Source organism: Esox lucius, chromosome 25 (genome assembly GCF_011004845.1).
Source record: "Esox lucius isolate fEsoLuc1 chromosome 25, fEsoLuc1.pri, whole genome shotgun sequence".
Classification (NCBI taxonomy): domain Eukaryota; kingdom Metazoa; phylum Chordata; class Actinopteri; order Esociformes; family Esocidae; genus Esox; species Esox lucius.
This window is the reverse complement of record NC_047593.1, coordinates 8,919,095-8,936,203: the sequence shown is the minus strand read 5'-3', so window position 1 is coordinate 8,936,203 and position 17,109 is coordinate 8,919,095. Positions and strand designations below refer to the sequence as shown.

Below are 17,109 nucleotides of genomic sequence, written 5' to 3'. Positions count from 1 at the left end.
TGGAAGATGCAATATATTAAAATGTTATATTTGTTTGGACTGCTTTTTATGCATGGTTTCACTCTGGTTCGATATCACAGTGAATATTAAATAAAACATTTTAGAGTGCTTTCTTACATACTTAGATACATTTTTCATAAAGCCTTGAAAAAGAATTCTCTGCATATTGTGAAAACCAATTCACAAGATTTCGGGGTTCAACCACAAACAGAGAAAATTGTGAAAATAAGGCCCACATTTCAAAATGTGTTGTGAAAACAGCTGTCGCAAACACAACTTGCGGCTGTGATTTCCTCTCAACAGACTTGATGCGCTCAGTTTTCTTGCAGACGAGTACATATTAAGATAGACTGAGGTGAAGTGGAAAACTGTCCTGTGGTTTTCTGAATCAAAATTAGAAATAATTTTTGGGAATCATTGGCGCTGTGTCCTCCGGACTATAAAGGAGAAGGACCATCAGGCTTGTTATCAGCACAGAGTGCTGATGGTATGGGGGTGCATTAGAGAACATGGGATGGGTAACTTGCACATCCATGAAGGCACATTAATCCATCCATCCATCTTCTTCCGCTTATCCGGGGCCGGGACGCGGGGGCAGCAGTCTAAGCAGAGATGCCCAGACTTCCCTCTCCCTAGACACTTCCTCCAGCTCTTCCTGGGGGGACACCGAGGCGTTCCCAGGCCAGCCGGGAGACATAGTCCCTCCAGCGTGTCCTAGGTCTTCCCCGGGGTCTCCTCCCGGTGGGACGGGCCCGGAAACACCTTCCCAGGAAGGCGTTCAGGAAGCATCCGGAGCAGATGCCCAAGCCACCTCAGCCTCAGCCACATTAATCCTGAACAATATATACAGGTTTTGGAGCAACAAATGCTTCCAACCAGAAAACGTCTTTTTCAGGGAACACCTTGCTTATTTCAGCAAGACAATGCCAAACCACATTCTGCATGTATTACAATTCAGACCTGTCACCAATTGAAAACATTTGGCGCATTATGACATGAAATACATGACAAAGGAGACCCTGAACTGTTGAGCAGCTGCAATCCTATATCAAGCAATAATGGGAAAACATTCCACTTTCAAAACTACAGGAATTGGTCTCCTCAGTTCCCAAACCCTTACAAAGCATTGTTAAAAGAAGAGGTGATACAACACACTGGTAAACATACCCCTGTCGATGGCATCAAATTCAATACGGGTGTGTATTTTTCCAAAAACAATAACATTTCTCAGTTCCAACATTTTATATGTTGTCTTTGTACTGTTTTCAGTTAAATACAGGGATAAATGATTTGCACATCATTGCATTCTGTTTTATTTGCATTTTATGCAGCATCCAAACTTTCCTGGAAACAAGGTTATATTGTGAGGAATTGTAAACCATGATCGAATCTAATTAAATAGGTAATTCAGTCAAGTTGATTGTTAGCTTACATTTCAATTTTTTATACCATAAATGTTAGAATTCTTCAATATTTTTATTTTGCTGAACCTTCACTTGATATACCTCATGCCAAAGTATATAGAATCACAGCAACTTAGTTTTTATAACTGCTTCATTTGTCATCACACTGTGGCACACAAACTGTGTAAAACTGTGTTAACTTTCACCTAATGTCAAAAGATGACTTTAGAAAAACTTGGTCAGTCAGTGTTCACTCCACCCCATAGCAAAATGTGTAACATTGCAAAAAATTACTTTAACACTGCATAACAACATGCTTAGGGACCCCAAAAGGCTAGATGTGGGAGGAGGTGACAATGGATTTGATATAAAAGAAAGTACCAAACGAAAAAAAAGACAGGGAGGCAGAGAATCAACCTGGGCCGCTGGTAAGATTTTCTTCTGTCCTTTTTGTAACGGCATATAAACTACTGCGCTGTTGACTTGTGTTTTCAATTTTCTGTTTGGTCACAATTTAAACAAAACATATATTTTGTGACTACGTATACTACTCATGAAAAGTTTTAGAACCCCTCAATTGATCCAGTTTCTATCGCAATCCATGCAGTTTAGTCCAATCATGTTAAGCTGTGCTTGAAGCTGTTGTCCTGTGAGCCGCCTGTCCAACAAGCTGTTGACTCTCAGAAATGTGTCTTCCGATTCGGTTTTGGCCTTGGGTCTGCCGGAGCTCTTCCTGTCAGAGTTTTCTCCAGTTTCCAAGTGCCTTTTGATGTTGTAGGAAACTGTACTCACTGACACTGACTTTCTTTGCAATTAATATGAAGGAAAGACCTACACGTTACAGGGTTATGATTGTCTCAATTCCAACACTGCTTTCATACAGACAGAGGGTTTGTATCTAATCAACAAACAGAGACACCTGCAGGAATTTCAACTTTCAAGGGCTTAATTGACTTCCTTTGCTGCACAACAGCTGTAAGTTGTTAATTCATCAAAAGGTGTTTTGGAATTGAGAAAGTCTTTTGGTAACCAAAACCATTTTTTTAACCTGTCAGTTTCCCGGTTATCTTTGTACCATTTCAGGTTATTCACTGGACTTGAACTGCTTAAATATAAACCAAAAACAGGATTTTAATTAATTTAATAGTAATTTTAATAGTAAATTAAATGTAACTGACCGAGGCTGTTCGTTAGCAGAGCTGAAGCAGAATCGGGGAAAGCCAATATGAAGTTCGTCACCTTGACTGTGATTATGTCATTGCTCGGGACAAACATGGCGTTGGTCTTAAACAGAAAAACAGGTATGCAAGAAGCCTTGACATTAACATTATTGGTTTTGATGGTGATGGGGTGACAATAAAATGCATTGACATTTACAGTTTTGGTTTTGAGGATGATGGGGTGACAGTAAAATCAATGACATTTGCAGGATATTTAAACAAACCTTCCGATTAATTTCATTTTTTTGAAGCCAAACATTTTCTTAGCAATTTTATATCCAAATCAATAGAATCACATCATTCAGTTTGCCAATAATTGTAAAAAATATATATAAAATTGGCCTTCTTACAGATAAACTACCTAACCAGAAAAAGGTATCGAATCCAATTACATTGGTGTCATTACCTCATCATACCTTAGGTGGCGCTGCCGTCCCACTAGATGTCCAGGAGGTTGCTTGTGAAATGCCCCGAGCCTGTGACATGAGCAAATACAGTGACTGGTACAGAGTGGGATCCACCTGTGTCAAGTACTTCAAGACTCCTCTCAACTTCAGTATGGCTGAGGTGGCTAACATTGCACATTACATTACACAGTTACGCAAACAAGTGCAGACATTTTCACTCTTTTCACAATGCGCCCAACATGGGAATCGAAACTACAGCCCAGGCAAACAGCATGCTCTGCCAACTGGATAGAAATGAGGATATAAATACATTATAAGACTATCACATATAGCATGTTATTCATCTACCCGTAAAACTGTAAAATGTGTTCAAGCCCAGTTGATCCAATGTCTTAGCTTGGTCTCACTCACTCTCCCTGACTCTCCCTGTCACTCTTCACTTCAACTTCCTTCAGATGGAGTGCAGGTCTGCTGCCCCCAGTGGCCACCTGGTGTCAGTGCACAACTGCATGGTCAACTCGGATGTCCTCTGCCTGGTGAAGAAGCATAACCCCCAGAACCTTCGCTTCTGGCTGGGCGGATTTGAACTCTTCCAGGTGGGATGGAGAGATTGATGAAGAGAAGGCGAGAGTTCGACTTACAAGCTATTTTCTTACCGCCTGTTTTTCTCCTCTCTTCCCCTCTGCCCCTTCCCTCTCCTCCTTACAGTCTGGTCAGTATATGTGGACGGACGGGTCCAAATGGGATTTCGAAGAGTGGACCCCAGGAGAGCCCATCTCACGGTGGACGAACCGCGAGGACTGTGTGGAAATGAACTGGAGCCGTAAGAGATTCAGAGAGGGCTGAATGGGGGGGGGGGGTGTAAAAAGAGAGAGGGGTTTTACATGCAGCTATGATGTGTGGATGTTTTTTCATTTCCATTATTGTTGTCTCGTTTTCCACACGGCCTTCACCTTTCAATAAGGACTTACATCTTTTGGAAAGAATTCATACCGTAGAAAAAAATGAAGCCAAATGCACAGTTCTTAAAAAGTGCTTTAAACGGAGGGGCCGAGTGTGAAAACACTCTGACATGTGAGATATGTAGGAACGAGGGGGGAAGTTGAGAGGACTGACATAGAGGAGCGATGGTACTTAGAACGCACATTGACACATCTCCCTCTTGCCTTCCTCTACTTTACTTCTCTAAGATGTCGGGAAGTGGAACGATGACACCTGTTCCAAAAAGAAGGGATACATGTGTGCCTTCAAGCGTTCTCATTCTTCCTTGGACGGAGCTGTTTGAAATGGTACCCTAATCCACACATAGTGCACTCATTTTGACCGAAGTCCTATAGGCGGTGCAATGGAAAGGGTCCCATGTGACCCCCATCCAGCTTTCTGACACTGAAACCGAACCACGGATGGGTGTCTGCTTCAAGCCAACTAAAAAAACATATAAATAAAGTGTTAAGCAATTGAAAACTGTAGTTTTTGTTTGTTTATTTGCAAACTTGAGCTTTTTGGCAGAATCAAACAAGGGCATGAGAAATGTTTGTGACATTATTTATTTTTTGTTGTGGTTAGGTAGATTTAGATACTATGAAATATTACATAGTAATACTATATATGAAATATTACAGTTCGTGGTTGGTTACATGCTACATTTTTCATTACACGTAAAACATCCTCTATGAAAGTATGGCAGGTAAAATGTGAAATATTAGTAATGTTAGCTACAGGTCTAGGATCAGCTTCCCCTCCCCGACTGCTAATCTCACACATTAGTGGGGAAAAAGCTAAAACCTCCTCAATATCGACATTTAGGGGGAGAATTCACTTATAGAGGTGGATATGAATCAACTTAGATGTAATGCCATTTAACACGCAACCATTTCAAAGTAGTGAACCAGGTTGGGATTTCAGATGGGTTTTTAAGATCATATCACATGACTCCAAATGGGCCAGCAACTAGCCAATGAAAGACAATTGACTACATCAAAATCCATATTGCCTCAATAACATTGCCTGTGTTCGCACAATAAAGAGACACATTTACACATGACATCTCCAGCCGACTCAGAGTTTGCCATACTAAAAGATTTGCAGCCGAACCTCCAAAATTGCCATTTCCCCTTAGAACATGCCATCTGATTGGCTCTCTTAGCCATATTGACCAATGGAGAATGCCCCGGAGTCGTTTGACCGATTCTCGACCGCATTCCGCTCTCTACTCCGATACAGCCCGTTGCTGGATATGGACCTCTTAATCTGCGTGTCGGATACCTAATGGAGCAATGGATGGACAGAGAGAGACAGGGAAAATGTATTTATTGAAATGGATACGCATCACAGTTGGTTATATCCTGTTTTGTAGTTTTGTTGTATGAGCCCAATTCAATCAAACCTCACATCACAGCTTTTACGCAGAAGCTAATTCTACTGGTGGCCCAGTGATCTCACCGGCTGATCATGAGTGGTATATAAAACCTATAACTACAACTGGGGTGATTCCCTAACAGGCCTGGGTTCAGATTTGCAGGTGTGTGGACAGGATCAAAATAGTAATAAAAACGTAGCGAGAAGCACAGTTTTGGTGTTGAATCAGTCCTAACCCAAGTCCACTCAAGTCATTTTAGCTCAATTGTCATTTGCCATCATTCCATGACTTAACTGCGAGTTTCCAGTCTTCCTCTGGTACCGCATCATGTTCAAGGCAACACACAGTAGGACTGCTGACCTGGTATCAGTTTAGCCTTTAAGACCACAACGTGTAGGAGTCAAATGGACCGACTTAAACAGATCCGAGGTCCTCCCACATCTACAGTGTGTACTAATATGCTGGGTTGGTGTCTTGCCTTAAAATGTACCTCCTCAAACTTCTTAGCCTTGTATTGCTCCGCCCCCTTCAGGAAGTTCAAGAGTATTATGTCACAAAGGACAGTGCCCTGCAAAGAAACAGAAAGTTAACAAAGCTGTATGACAGAACAGAACGGGACCGAACAGGGAGGATTTCTTTTTTTGTTAGAGGGAACTTCAGTTAACAAGACTGTAGGGAACACACACAGAGATGTTCAATATTTAGAAAACTGGCCTAAAGACTGTGCTGTTGTGGTGTACATGACTTTTCTACAAAATACTGTGAGTTAAAATTGTATAACTAGTTTTCATTAGGAAGGCAGATGTCAGAATCCAACTAATTTCTCCACATGTTAATTGCGTACGGAATACTGATATGCAAATCACATTGTATATTTTTTTTAAATACACCTATCCGGTTGCCTTGGCCAGCTAACAGAGCTCCCTCGGGGTCAGGAAAGGAAGAGACTGAAAGAAGTGCTCACCACACCAACGGACGTGAAGGCAGCCACCATGTTGATGAGGGTGGGGATCATGTCAAACTTCCCTGCCTGGAAGAAACACGGGTTATGTAGAGATAAACATGTACACGTTTGCACACTTACCACACGGGACAGATAGACATGTGTTAAACCCAGACACGCCACCGTACCCAATCACAGGTTTCCATTTTTTTAACCCAGGGCGACCTGAAAAATGACTCCCTATCCCCTAACCCTCAACCAAACCTTTATGACTAACCTTAATCTGAACCCTAAGGGCCGGTTAATCCAGACGTGGATTAAGCCTAGTCAAGGACAAAAAAATTCTAGTTCAATAGAAAACTCCATTGAGCTTGTTCAGTCCTAAACCAGGCTTAATCTGTGTCTGCGAAAACCGGTCCAAATTGTCTGAACCCAAAACTAACCCCAATTCCAACTCCAATAGTAAACCCCTAACTCCGACATTAAATCCCAGTTCTAACTCGGATTATAAGTTTCACCCAAAACCTAACCTCTGCAAATAGCCTTTGTCCTTGTTGGAACTGGTTAAGAACCACCTGGTCCCGACAGGCAGTAAAACCCGGATCAGACAGACAGGAAACGAAACACTCACATTTCCATTGACCAGCACGTCAAACCGGATGGCGGTGGCCTTGATCAGAGTACGATAGTCAGTGCCGTTGTCCATCTTGTAGTACTTGGCGTACCTATCAGCAACACGCCCCAAAAGAGAATCAGGACCTGGCATGTGCCAGAGCGGCGACACTGCCCGCCACTCAAGGTCGATGAGTGGAAGGTCAAAGGTCTCGGATGCGAAAAGTCAAAAGTACCTGAAGTTGTACCCGACGGAGACCTGGTTCTTCTCCGACATGGCATCCAGACGGGTGAAGGAGTAGGAGGGGCTACACTTGTCCTCTGACTTGTCCAGGTCGCACACCCAGCCAATTTTAATTCCTATCACCCCTCCCTGAGAGCCAGGTGGGGATGAGGAAATACACGGTTGTCACCCCAAAAAAAACCTGAATCTGGTATTTCTCACTCTCTTCATGACTTAGTTAGAATATGCAAAATGACTAGCGTGGATGGAAAGAACTGGATGGTTTAATGTGGACGATGATCTGGTGAGGAATACCTAGTCGTACCTTTTGTGCCAGCTTGGTGAAGTTCTGTTGGGCATAACGGATGACGTCCCCCACCTTGAAGATGGGGCAGTAGGTGTTGTTCTCCTGGTCAAAGTTACACGTGTTGATGTATTGAGTGGTGATGGTAGGCAGGAAGTTGCCCCTGAGACACAGGAGAGGGTGAAAGAGACAGGATAATTAAGGCCTTAGAGAGAGGGAGAGAGGGGGGAGGGCAGAAGGAAGTGAGGAGAGAGACGTTGTAATGTAAAGCGTTATAATCACCACCAGCACTCACTTTGTAAAGTTGAAGAGAGGGAAACGGATGCTGTTCTTGATGAAGATTGTGAAGTTCTCCACCTCCATCATGGGAGACCTGAGGAAAGGTACACCAATGTATATTACATTATATATTATTATGGGGGATTGATAGTTAAGGTCTATAGCGATTTCTTCTTTACTATACTGACATGTTAGCAATCTGTGTATGTGTACACAGGTACAGTGGATATAAAAAGTCTACACACCCCTGTTAAAATCCCAGGTAAAAGATTGAGACAAAGATAAATCATGTCAGAACTTTTTCCACCTTTAATTTGACCTATAAAGTTGAAAAATTCAATTGAAAAACAAACTGAAATATTTGAGGGGGAAAAATTAAAAATAAAAGTCACAATAACCTGGTTGCATAAGTGTGCACACCCTTAAACTAATACTTTGTTGAAGCACCTTTTGATTTTATTACAGCACTCAGTCTTTTTGGGTAGGAGTCACATCTTGATGTGACAATATTTACCCACTCTTCTTTGCAATAGCGCTCCAAATCTGTCATATTGCGCGGACATCTCCTGTGCACAGCCCTCTTCAGATCACCCCACAGATGTTCAATTGGATTCAGGTTTGGGCTCTGGCTGGGCCATTCCAAAATGTTAATCTTCTTCTGGTGAAGCCTTGCTTTTATGGATTTGGATGTGTGCTTTGGGTCTTTATCGTGCTGAAAGGTGAACTTCATCTTCAGCTTTATAACGGACACCTGAAGGTTTTGTGCCAAAATTGCATGGTATATGGAACTGTTCATAATTCCCTCCACCTTGACCAAGGCCCCGGTTTCCAGCTGAGGAAAAACAGCCCCAACGCATGATGCTGCCACCACCATGCTTCACTGTGGGTATGGTTTTCTTTGGGTGATGTGCAGTGTTGTTTTTGCGCCAAACAAACCAAGTTCAACCTTGGTTTCATCAGACCATAACACATTTTCCCACATGCTTTTGTGGGACTTGGTGTTTGTTTTTGCAAACTTCAGCCAGGCTTGGATATTTGTCCATGTATGAAAATGCTTCCGTCTTGCCACCCTACCCCATAGCCCATTCATATGAAGAATACGGGAGATTGTTGTCACATGCAGCACACAGTCAGTACTTGTCAGAAATTCCTGAAGTTCCTTCAATGTTGCTGTAGGCCTCTTGGAAGCCTCCTTGACCAGTTTTCTTCTCGTCTTTTCATCAATTTTGGAGGGAAAGTCCAGTTCTTGGTAATGTCTCTAATGTGCCATATTTTCTTCACTTGATGATGACTGTCTTCACTGTGTTCCATGGTATATATAATGCTTTGGAAAATGTTTTGTACCCTTCTCCTGACTGATATCTTTCAACAATGAGATTCCTCTGATGCTTTGGAAGCTCTCTGCGGACCATGGCTTTTTGTCTGAGATGCAACTAAGAAAATGTCAGGAAAATCCTACTAGAACTAAGCAGGTGTGTAATGATGTCTATTTAACATGAGTTTGAATGTAATTAGTTAATTCTGAACACAGCCACATTTCCAGTTATAAGAGGGTGTGCATACTTATGCAACCAGGTTTTTGTAAGGTTTTTATTTTTTCCCCCTAGAAGATTTCAGTTTGTTTTTCAATTGAATTGTTCACATTACAGGTCACATTAAAAGTGGAAAATGTTCTGACATGATTTGTCTCATTCTTTTACATCACAAAAACCTGGCATTTTAACAGGGGTGTGTAGACTTTTAATACCCACTGTATGTATAGATGTTTGTATGTGAACACATTTATGTATATGAGTGTGTATGTGTACATGGATGTACAGGTGTGTGTGTATGTGAACACGTATGTACAGGTGTGTATGTATGTGTACACATGCATTTATAGGTGTGTGTATGTATGTTTATGTGTATATGTGAGTGTGGGGGGGGGGGTACATCATTTTCTGAAGAAATGTGGGTTTGTGTATTGGATGTGAAGCGTATGTGTATACATGTACATGCATTGTAAAGTGTGTGTGTTTGTGCATTATGAAGCTAATTAGGAATGTATTAGAGAAGTACTGTTAATATTTGGCCTGTAACCCCTCATTGAAAAAAAAAGATGATCAAATAAAAACATGGCTGGAAAAAAAACAAAAAAACAAATGTATATTACAATACTGATAAGAACCTTTTTACATGTACATGTTTGTCATTTAGCAGACACTCGTCCAGAGCCACTTACAGTAAGTGCATACATTTTAAAAGAGCTATGTGAAACAACCACACTGCTTAGTGGGAAGTGCATTCTAATCAATGGATTAGTTAATCGGCAAGTCATTGCTGGAAAGAAGACCATACAAATAATAAACATAAAGCATGAGACTGAGCTGCAGTAATCAAGACGTGAGAAGACAAGTGCCTAGATAGGTTTTTGGGACCAAAATGTATTTCCATACAAAATACTTTCATTGTCCTTGATCTGTCAGAGGACTTCTGTACAAATAAACACAGACTCACGTCTTCACGTCATCAATTTCCGCAGGGCACCAGCCTTTTATCTCACAGGTGTTATGAGTGTTGTTGAAAGGAACACACCTGCCCGTTGGAAGACCTGAGAAATAAAGAGGGACATTAGTGAGAAAGAGAGCGAAAATAGACAGAAGAGGAAAAAAATAAACTGGGAAGACAGAGGGACAGAGGGACTTTCACCCCTTCGTCTTTTCTGAAGGCCGATTCGGCTCTTCGCGGCAGCAACTCCCAGCGGTCCCGGCGGAGTGGCAGACTGAGACGCTTCTTCCCATCGCACTTCTAATAACACCCCTCGCTCAAACCAGGAAGTCAGCTGGGACAAATGAGCTTGGGTGGGAGTGCCCCTCCGGTTAACAACCACAATTTGCAAGAGCGCGACCTGCTAAGGGCACACCGTGGTTAGTCACCCTTATCTGACCATCCTCACTCTGGACGGAGCTTAGATGATGCTGAGGCAATTTGAACCGACCCACGTGCACCAACCTGTACAGGACTCGGTAATGCTGCAACCAAAGAATGGGCCTGGTGTGTCAGTGGCACACGCCGGAGGCCAACAATTCCTTTCCTTACATTCGTTCCTCACATTCCAAATACAAATGACCTAAATGACAGGCCGCTTTGGCATTTATTAGGAATTCCTATCTTTATTGGCAAAATAGTTGAGCGATCAAATGAGCAAACACTGGATTCGAATGACAGTATCTCACAAAAGTGAGTACATCCCTCACAGGTTGCCACTGGATAACAGCACATTTACACTGTTATACAAGCTGTACACTCACTACTTTACATAGTAGCAAAGTGTCATTTCTTCAGTGTTGTCACATGAAAAGATATAATCAAATATTTACAGAAATGTGAGGGGTGTACTCACTTCTGTGAGATACTGAAGGAGGCCAGTGTAGATGACAATGCATGTGCTCTAGAGCCTAGGCCAAAGAGGAGGAAATAGACTCGTGTAAATAGACCTTTCCATGTCACCGACTTGGCCTTTGATGAAGATAATGATTAGAGGATATGAGTAGAGCCAAAAGCGTTTTCTCTCTCAAGAAACATATTTGAAACAGCGTCACTCCAAAACAGTAAAGATAGTCAGGCAGCCATAACAAACATAATTTGTTTATAATCCATATAAATTTAATGGCATATAGCCTGGGTATGTCAGCCGAAACATTTCTCACATGACCTCTATCATAAGAACCAGCGGCTTACTCAGAAATGAGTTGGTATTGAGTTGGTAAATTTTACCACTCAAATCATCAATAAATGATCACATAAAACACAGAAGGTTAAAACTGCACACGAACAATGTAACGCCTAATTGTTCGGACCTAGCATTGACTTATTACTATGATGACGTAATGGTCCAGCACTTCACCGTCATGTAGAGATATCACCAAGAAACAGGGAAATGACGTTTTTGACTGCCCTAGTACCTTAAGGAATGGGGAGGAAAAACATCACAAGCAGCGGGTGACTGCTAAACTGGTGATGCATTTTGCTGTATTATAAAACTTCACATTCATGTTTTGGCTACCCTTGTTTGAACTTCATTGGGTAAGGTGTACTAACTATTATTTAATTGCTCTGTTTCCCTTGCTCCACAAGAGCTGCAGTGTTTGAGGGCAGATAATAACAATGTTTTGTGGGTAACACAAAACCGTTGCCATGGCGTTCAGAGAACGGTGTACTAATTATCGCTGAGTTCCAACGGCTCTTACGCACAGTGCATTATCATCATTTTCAAAATGTGTGGATTTTTCACCCTCGTGATGTGGAGATTTATCACCAATCACATTTTTGACTGCCCTAGTGCCTTAAGGAATGAGGAAGAATAAGAAGAAAGTGACAGAAAAATGTTGCGTCTCACCATTTCCTCCAGCCTTGTTGAGGAACCTGGTGCAGTTGTCGTTATGCGTACATATAAACTTCTTCTCACTCTGTGGTGTCAGACAGGCCAGAGTAAGATTAACGTATCACTCCAAGGTTCACTATTAGCCAGGTATTTCAATTACCTCAAATACATTTGTAACTAAATAAATGATTATATTACAATTCAAGCACGAAAATATATAATGTACATGAATTAATGTTTTTTTTCAAAGAAAATTGTAAAACCCAAGTCTGCAAAAAAAAATGCATGAGACAGACAAACAGACAGGAGAGAGGAAGGAAAAAGCAAGTTGGGAAAAGAAAGATAAAAAGAGATGTAGAAAACGAAATAGATGGAGAATAAGAGAGAAAAGGAGAGAAAGGGATATTGAGAGACAATATGCATTCTGTCCTGATTAAGAAAACGAAAGAGAGATACACAGAGATACGTAGAGAGATACATAGAGAGATACACGGATAGATACATAGAGAGATACATAGAGAGATGGAGAGAAAGATACATAGAGAGATACATAGAGAGATGGAGAGAAAGATACATAGAGAGATACATAGAGAGATGGAGAGAAAGATACATAGAGAGATACATAGAGAGATGGAGAGAAAGATACATAGAGAGAAACATAAAGAGATGGAGAGAAAGATACACAGAGAGATGGAGAGAAAGATACATAGAGAGAAACATAAAGAGATGGAGAGAAAGATACATAGAGAGATGGAGAGAAAGAGGGACATAGTTAGAGAACATGGTACAGTGGTTTGACAAGAGATTGGATATTTTGAGGCGTCTCACCTCAGGACATTCTCCCTGCATTTGGTTTTCTGTGGTGATTACTTTTGTGATGATGCAGAACACAGAGGCCCCCTGTCAGGGCATGTACACACACACAATATCATCACAAATGATACAGACATGTTTGTTATTATGTGAGTTTTTTATGATCCAGTCCTCCTGGACAACGACCGAAAAATAACGAGCAAACAGAGGAGAGTCACTACAACAACCAAACAAACGCATATTAACCAATGGAAAAGGCCTCCAGGAACATAAGGAATCAAAACATCAAACAACTACAGTGTGTGTGTGTGTGTCGTGTTACCTGGGATGGAGTGACATATTCTGCTACGTCCATGACTCTGTTGTTAGACAGCCCAAATCCTTTGACTTTTGTCATCACAGAGGACTCTATGGCCGTGTCCCTGATCTGATATGCCTGCTCGTGTACAAACACCCACCTGAGAAACATACAAGCCCACACGGAGAGACGGCGAGAGAATGATGAGAAAGTTAGAGAGAGATAAGGAGAACAAAAAAGAAACATACAGGCCCACAAAAAGATACAGCACCAAGTCAGAGACAGAGATACAGAGAGAAAGAAACTGAGACAAAGATATATATATATACAGTGGGGCGAAAAAGTATTTAGTCAGCCACCAATTGTGCAAGTTCTCCCACTTAAAAAGATGAGAGAGGCCTGACATTTTCATCATAGGTACATTTCAACTATGAGAGACACAATGAGAAAGAAAATCCTGAAAATCACATTGTAGGATTTTTAATGAATTTATTAGATAATAGATTTTCAACTTCCTCCAAAGATTTTCTATTTGGTTGAGATCTGGTGACTGGCTAGGCCACTCCAGGACTTTGAAATGCTTCTTATGAAGCCACTCCTTCGTTGCCCGGGGTGGTGTGTTTGGGATCATTGTCATGCTGAAAGACCCAGCCACGTTTCATCTTCAATGCCCTTGCTGATGGAAGGAGGTTTTCACTCAAAATCACGGATCAGTCGTCCTGGTCCCTTTGCAGAAAAACAGCCCCAAAGCATGATGTTTCCACCCCCATGCTTCACAGTAGGTATGGTGTTCTTTGGATGCAACTCAGCATTCTTTTTCCTCCAAACACGACGAGTTGAGGTTTTACCAAAAAGTTATATTTTGGTTTCATCTGACCATATGACATTCTCCCATTCCTCTTCTGGACCATCCAAATGCTCTCTAGCAAACCTCAGAGAGGCCTGGACATGTACTGGCTTAAGCAGGGGAACACGTCTGGCATTGCAGGATTTGAGTCCCTGGCGGCGTAGTGTGTTACTGATGGTAGCCTTTGTTACTTTGGTCCAAGTTCTCTGCAGGTCATTCACTAGGTCCTCCCGTGAGGTTCTGGGATTTTTGCTCACCGATCTTGTGATAATTTTGACCCCACGGGGTGAGATCTTGTGTGGAACCCCGGATTGAGGGAGATTATCAGTGGTCTTGGATGTCTTCCATTTTCTTATAATTGCTCCCAAAGTTAATTTCTTCACACCAAGCTGCTTACCTATTGCAGATTCAGTCTTCCCATCCTGGTGCAGGTCTACAATTTTGTTTCTGGTGTCCTTTGACAGCTCTTTGGTCTTGGCCATAGTGGAGTTTGGAGTGTGACTGTTTGAGGTTGTGGACAGGTGTCTTTTATATTGATAACAAGTTCAAACAGGTGCCATTAATACAGGTAACGAGTGGAGGACAAAGGAGCCTCTTAAAGAAGAAGTTACAGGTCTGTGAGAGCCAGAAATCTTGCTTGTTTGTAGGTGACCAAATACTTCTTTTACAGAGGAATTTACCAATAAATTCATAAAAAATCCTACAATGTGATTTTCTGGATTTTGTTTTCTAATTTTAACTATGATGAAAATTACAGGCCTCTCTCATCTTTTTAAGTGGGAGAACTTGCACAATTGGTCGCTGACTAAATACATTTTTGCCCCACTGTATATATATAGATATACAGGCAAAGACATGCTATTTGTGTACACTTAGTATTTTTCTTATTTTCCACTAGCGTTGGGAATGTAAACAAATGTTTCCTATGCCAATAAAGGCTTTTCAATTAAAATGTATTTGAGAAATACCAATGGGAAAATCATGTAATGATTATGTCATTGTAATGATTATTCCTACCTATAAGTATTTGATATTAGATAATATAACAACTGTAATTGATGGTCTACGAGGTTTGGATGACTGATTACAGACCGCAGTAAAGTTTTTCTTATGTGAAGACATTAAGAAATTTCTCAGAAGTTTAAAAACCATTGAAAATACCTATTTTAGGCTGAAAAGACACTGAACACCATTTTAATTTTAAAACTTGTTTTTTGTTAATTGGTTGTTGGAATCCCAAACAATTGGACCGAAAAAACACACCATTAGTCTAATTTTAAATGCACCATTCTGGAGATCCAGACGGGGTAACGGTACTGACCCGATGAAGTAGATGATGATGAGGAGCTGCACGACTCGATTGATGATTCCGATGGTCCAGCTCTTCACCACCACAGACTTAGTGGTCTCGTAGGTGAAGAAGTCTGTGATGCACGACCACATCCTGGTGTTCAGCCGACCGGGCACAGCCAGTGAATCCAACTAGTCTGTCACTGACCCCAAAGCTCTGGAACAGTCCAGAAGGTGCCTCTGTAGTGTTTCTACGTGAGCTAGTTATCCGGCCACACATCAAGGCCAAGCTTCTTTCTAGGCGTGTTTGTTTCCCTACATGCTAAAACAGTTTTTTGTATCCAAAAAGCAACCTAACTACTTCTTTCAATATGGTCCAAATAACTGACTTCAGTCTCAATGATGTTACAGCATCCTTCCTTAGTCCATCCCTCCCTCTCTCTCTCTCCCTCCCCACCCTCCCTCCCTCCCTCCCTCCCTCCTCCTACTCATCTTTCCATCCCCATACCCAATCAACTCTCTCCTCGCTGTCTTATCTAACTCCTTTTTGTGTCCATTTAAGATGATAAAAGGTCTGGTGGTGGAAAAACACAAATGAACTACCATTGTAGTATTATTTGAGATATCTGGCAACACACACATCACACACACACACACACTCCACAAAGAGGCAGTTGTCTAGATATCGGTGTCAGTGGAACCAGTGTTCTATTTAACCTCTGGGGTTTGAGATGCTGCGTGCTGTTAATACACGAGCAATCACACACACACACACATAAACAAAATAAAAAAATCTAATGAAATCAATTAAATTTCATTAAAGTGTAATAAATGCTGACTGGCCTATAGGAGGAAAGGTGGAAAGATCCCACCATCACCCAATGTCTTCAATCCACAGAGCAAACACACTTAGATTCTTATTGTTATTTCCTAGATCCGCTAACCTAATCTACAGTATGGGAAACCCTTACTGAGGAAAGGGGAGGGGAGGGAGAAACACCACAGAAAAGCAACTGAAGGATTGCCAGAGTTCACACTAAGTCATGTAGGGAGAAATAGACTAGATTGATAGATAGTCCATTTCCTGACTGATTCCAGTCAGTTGTGTTAGGATCCTCGGTAAAATGACACCCTGTTTCCGTTTTCTCTCAGACAGATATTATAGTTCTCATACCATGAAAGGCTCTAGTTTCCAGCCGAATCTCTATGCAGTATATCACTAAACAGAAAAAAATACAAAGACTAATCTGAGTAAGTCTTGACAGTATTCTGAGAAATGCTACATGTCGTATAACCACCAGTGTCACTGTGTACTACAAATGGGACAGCAGCATTGACAAATTGTGTTTGTACGTGTTAGTGAGTGTATGTGTGGTTGTGTGACAAGTGTGCGTGCGAGCTAAAGGGTGTGTTCCTCTGAGCGTGTGTGCATGGGTAGATCTTTGCTAAAGATCTCTAAGGTGCAGGTAGGATAGCGATTTTAAAAGTGTCTCATCCCTGATGTTTATGCATAACGGCACAGGAAGTCAAAACATATCCTATTACACAAATGACTTTTAAGGAGAAGTTACCCTAATTGACCATTTCCTAATTCTTTGCCTGATCAGTGGTTAACACCTTAGGTCAAGAAGTCAATTCACTTCTTTTATGCATCCTAGTATGTATTGATTATTTAACCGTGTCTACTTATCAAATGGACCTTTGTTTCTTCTACACTGCTCTACTTAAGGTTACAGCGGCTCTCAAAA

At 41.4% G+C, this 17,109-nt stretch overlaps 2 protein-coding genes across 5 annotated transcripts; one reads left to right on the top strand and one right to left on the bottom strand.

Annotated features, from left to right (window-relative positions):
* The first annotated feature begins 1,501 nt into the window (after positions 1–1,501).
* Positions 1,502–4,488, top strand: LOC117594142 (C-type lectin lectoxin-Thr1-like). Of its 3 annotated transcripts, none has more exons than XM_034291230.1 (7): positions 1,502–1,831; positions 2,287–2,378; positions 2,601–2,704; positions 3,045–3,190; positions 3,486–3,626; positions 3,739–3,853; positions 4,221–4,488. In XM_034291230.1, the coding sequence occupies exons 3-7, from the start codon at positions 2,629–2,631 to the stop codon at positions 4,313–4,315; spliced, it is 573 nt and encodes a 190-aa protein (XP_034147121.1). In that variant the 5' UTR covers positions 1,502–1,831; positions 2,287–2,378; positions 2,601–2,628; the 3' UTR covers positions 4,316–4,488. The 3 variants fall into 3 exon arrangements, with proteins under 3 accessions (XP_034147121.1, XP_034147119.1, XP_034147120.1); XM_034291228.1 differs by having other exon boundaries at positions 2,228–2,378; XM_034291229.1 differs by lacking the exon at positions 2,287–2,378.
* A 98-nt stretch (positions 4,489–4,586) lies between these two features.
* p2rx3b (purinergic receptor P2X, ligand-gated ion channel, 3b) lies at positions 4,587–15,787 on the bottom strand. 2 transcript variants are annotated; one of them, XM_020043646.2, is made up of 12 exons: positions 15,393–15,787; positions 13,249–13,384; positions 12,942–13,013; positions 12,129–12,198; positions 10,247–10,340; positions 7,767–7,844; positions 7,493–7,634; positions 7,181–7,317; positions 6,964–7,057; positions 6,354–6,419; positions 5,868–5,957; positions 4,587–5,295 (listed from the first exon to the last, which is right to left on the bottom strand). In XM_020043646.2, exons 1-12 carry the CDS (start codon positions 15,512–15,514, stop codon positions 5,173–5,175), a joined length of 1,224 nt encoding a protein of 407 aa, XP_019899205.2. In that variant the 5' UTR covers positions 15,515–15,787; the 3' UTR covers positions 4,587–5,172. The 2 variants fall into 2 exon arrangements, with proteins under 2 accessions (XP_019899205.2, XP_010889922.2); XM_010891620.3 differs by having other exon boundaries at positions 5,880–5,957.
* Positions 15,788–17,109: the final 1,322 nt, after the last annotated feature.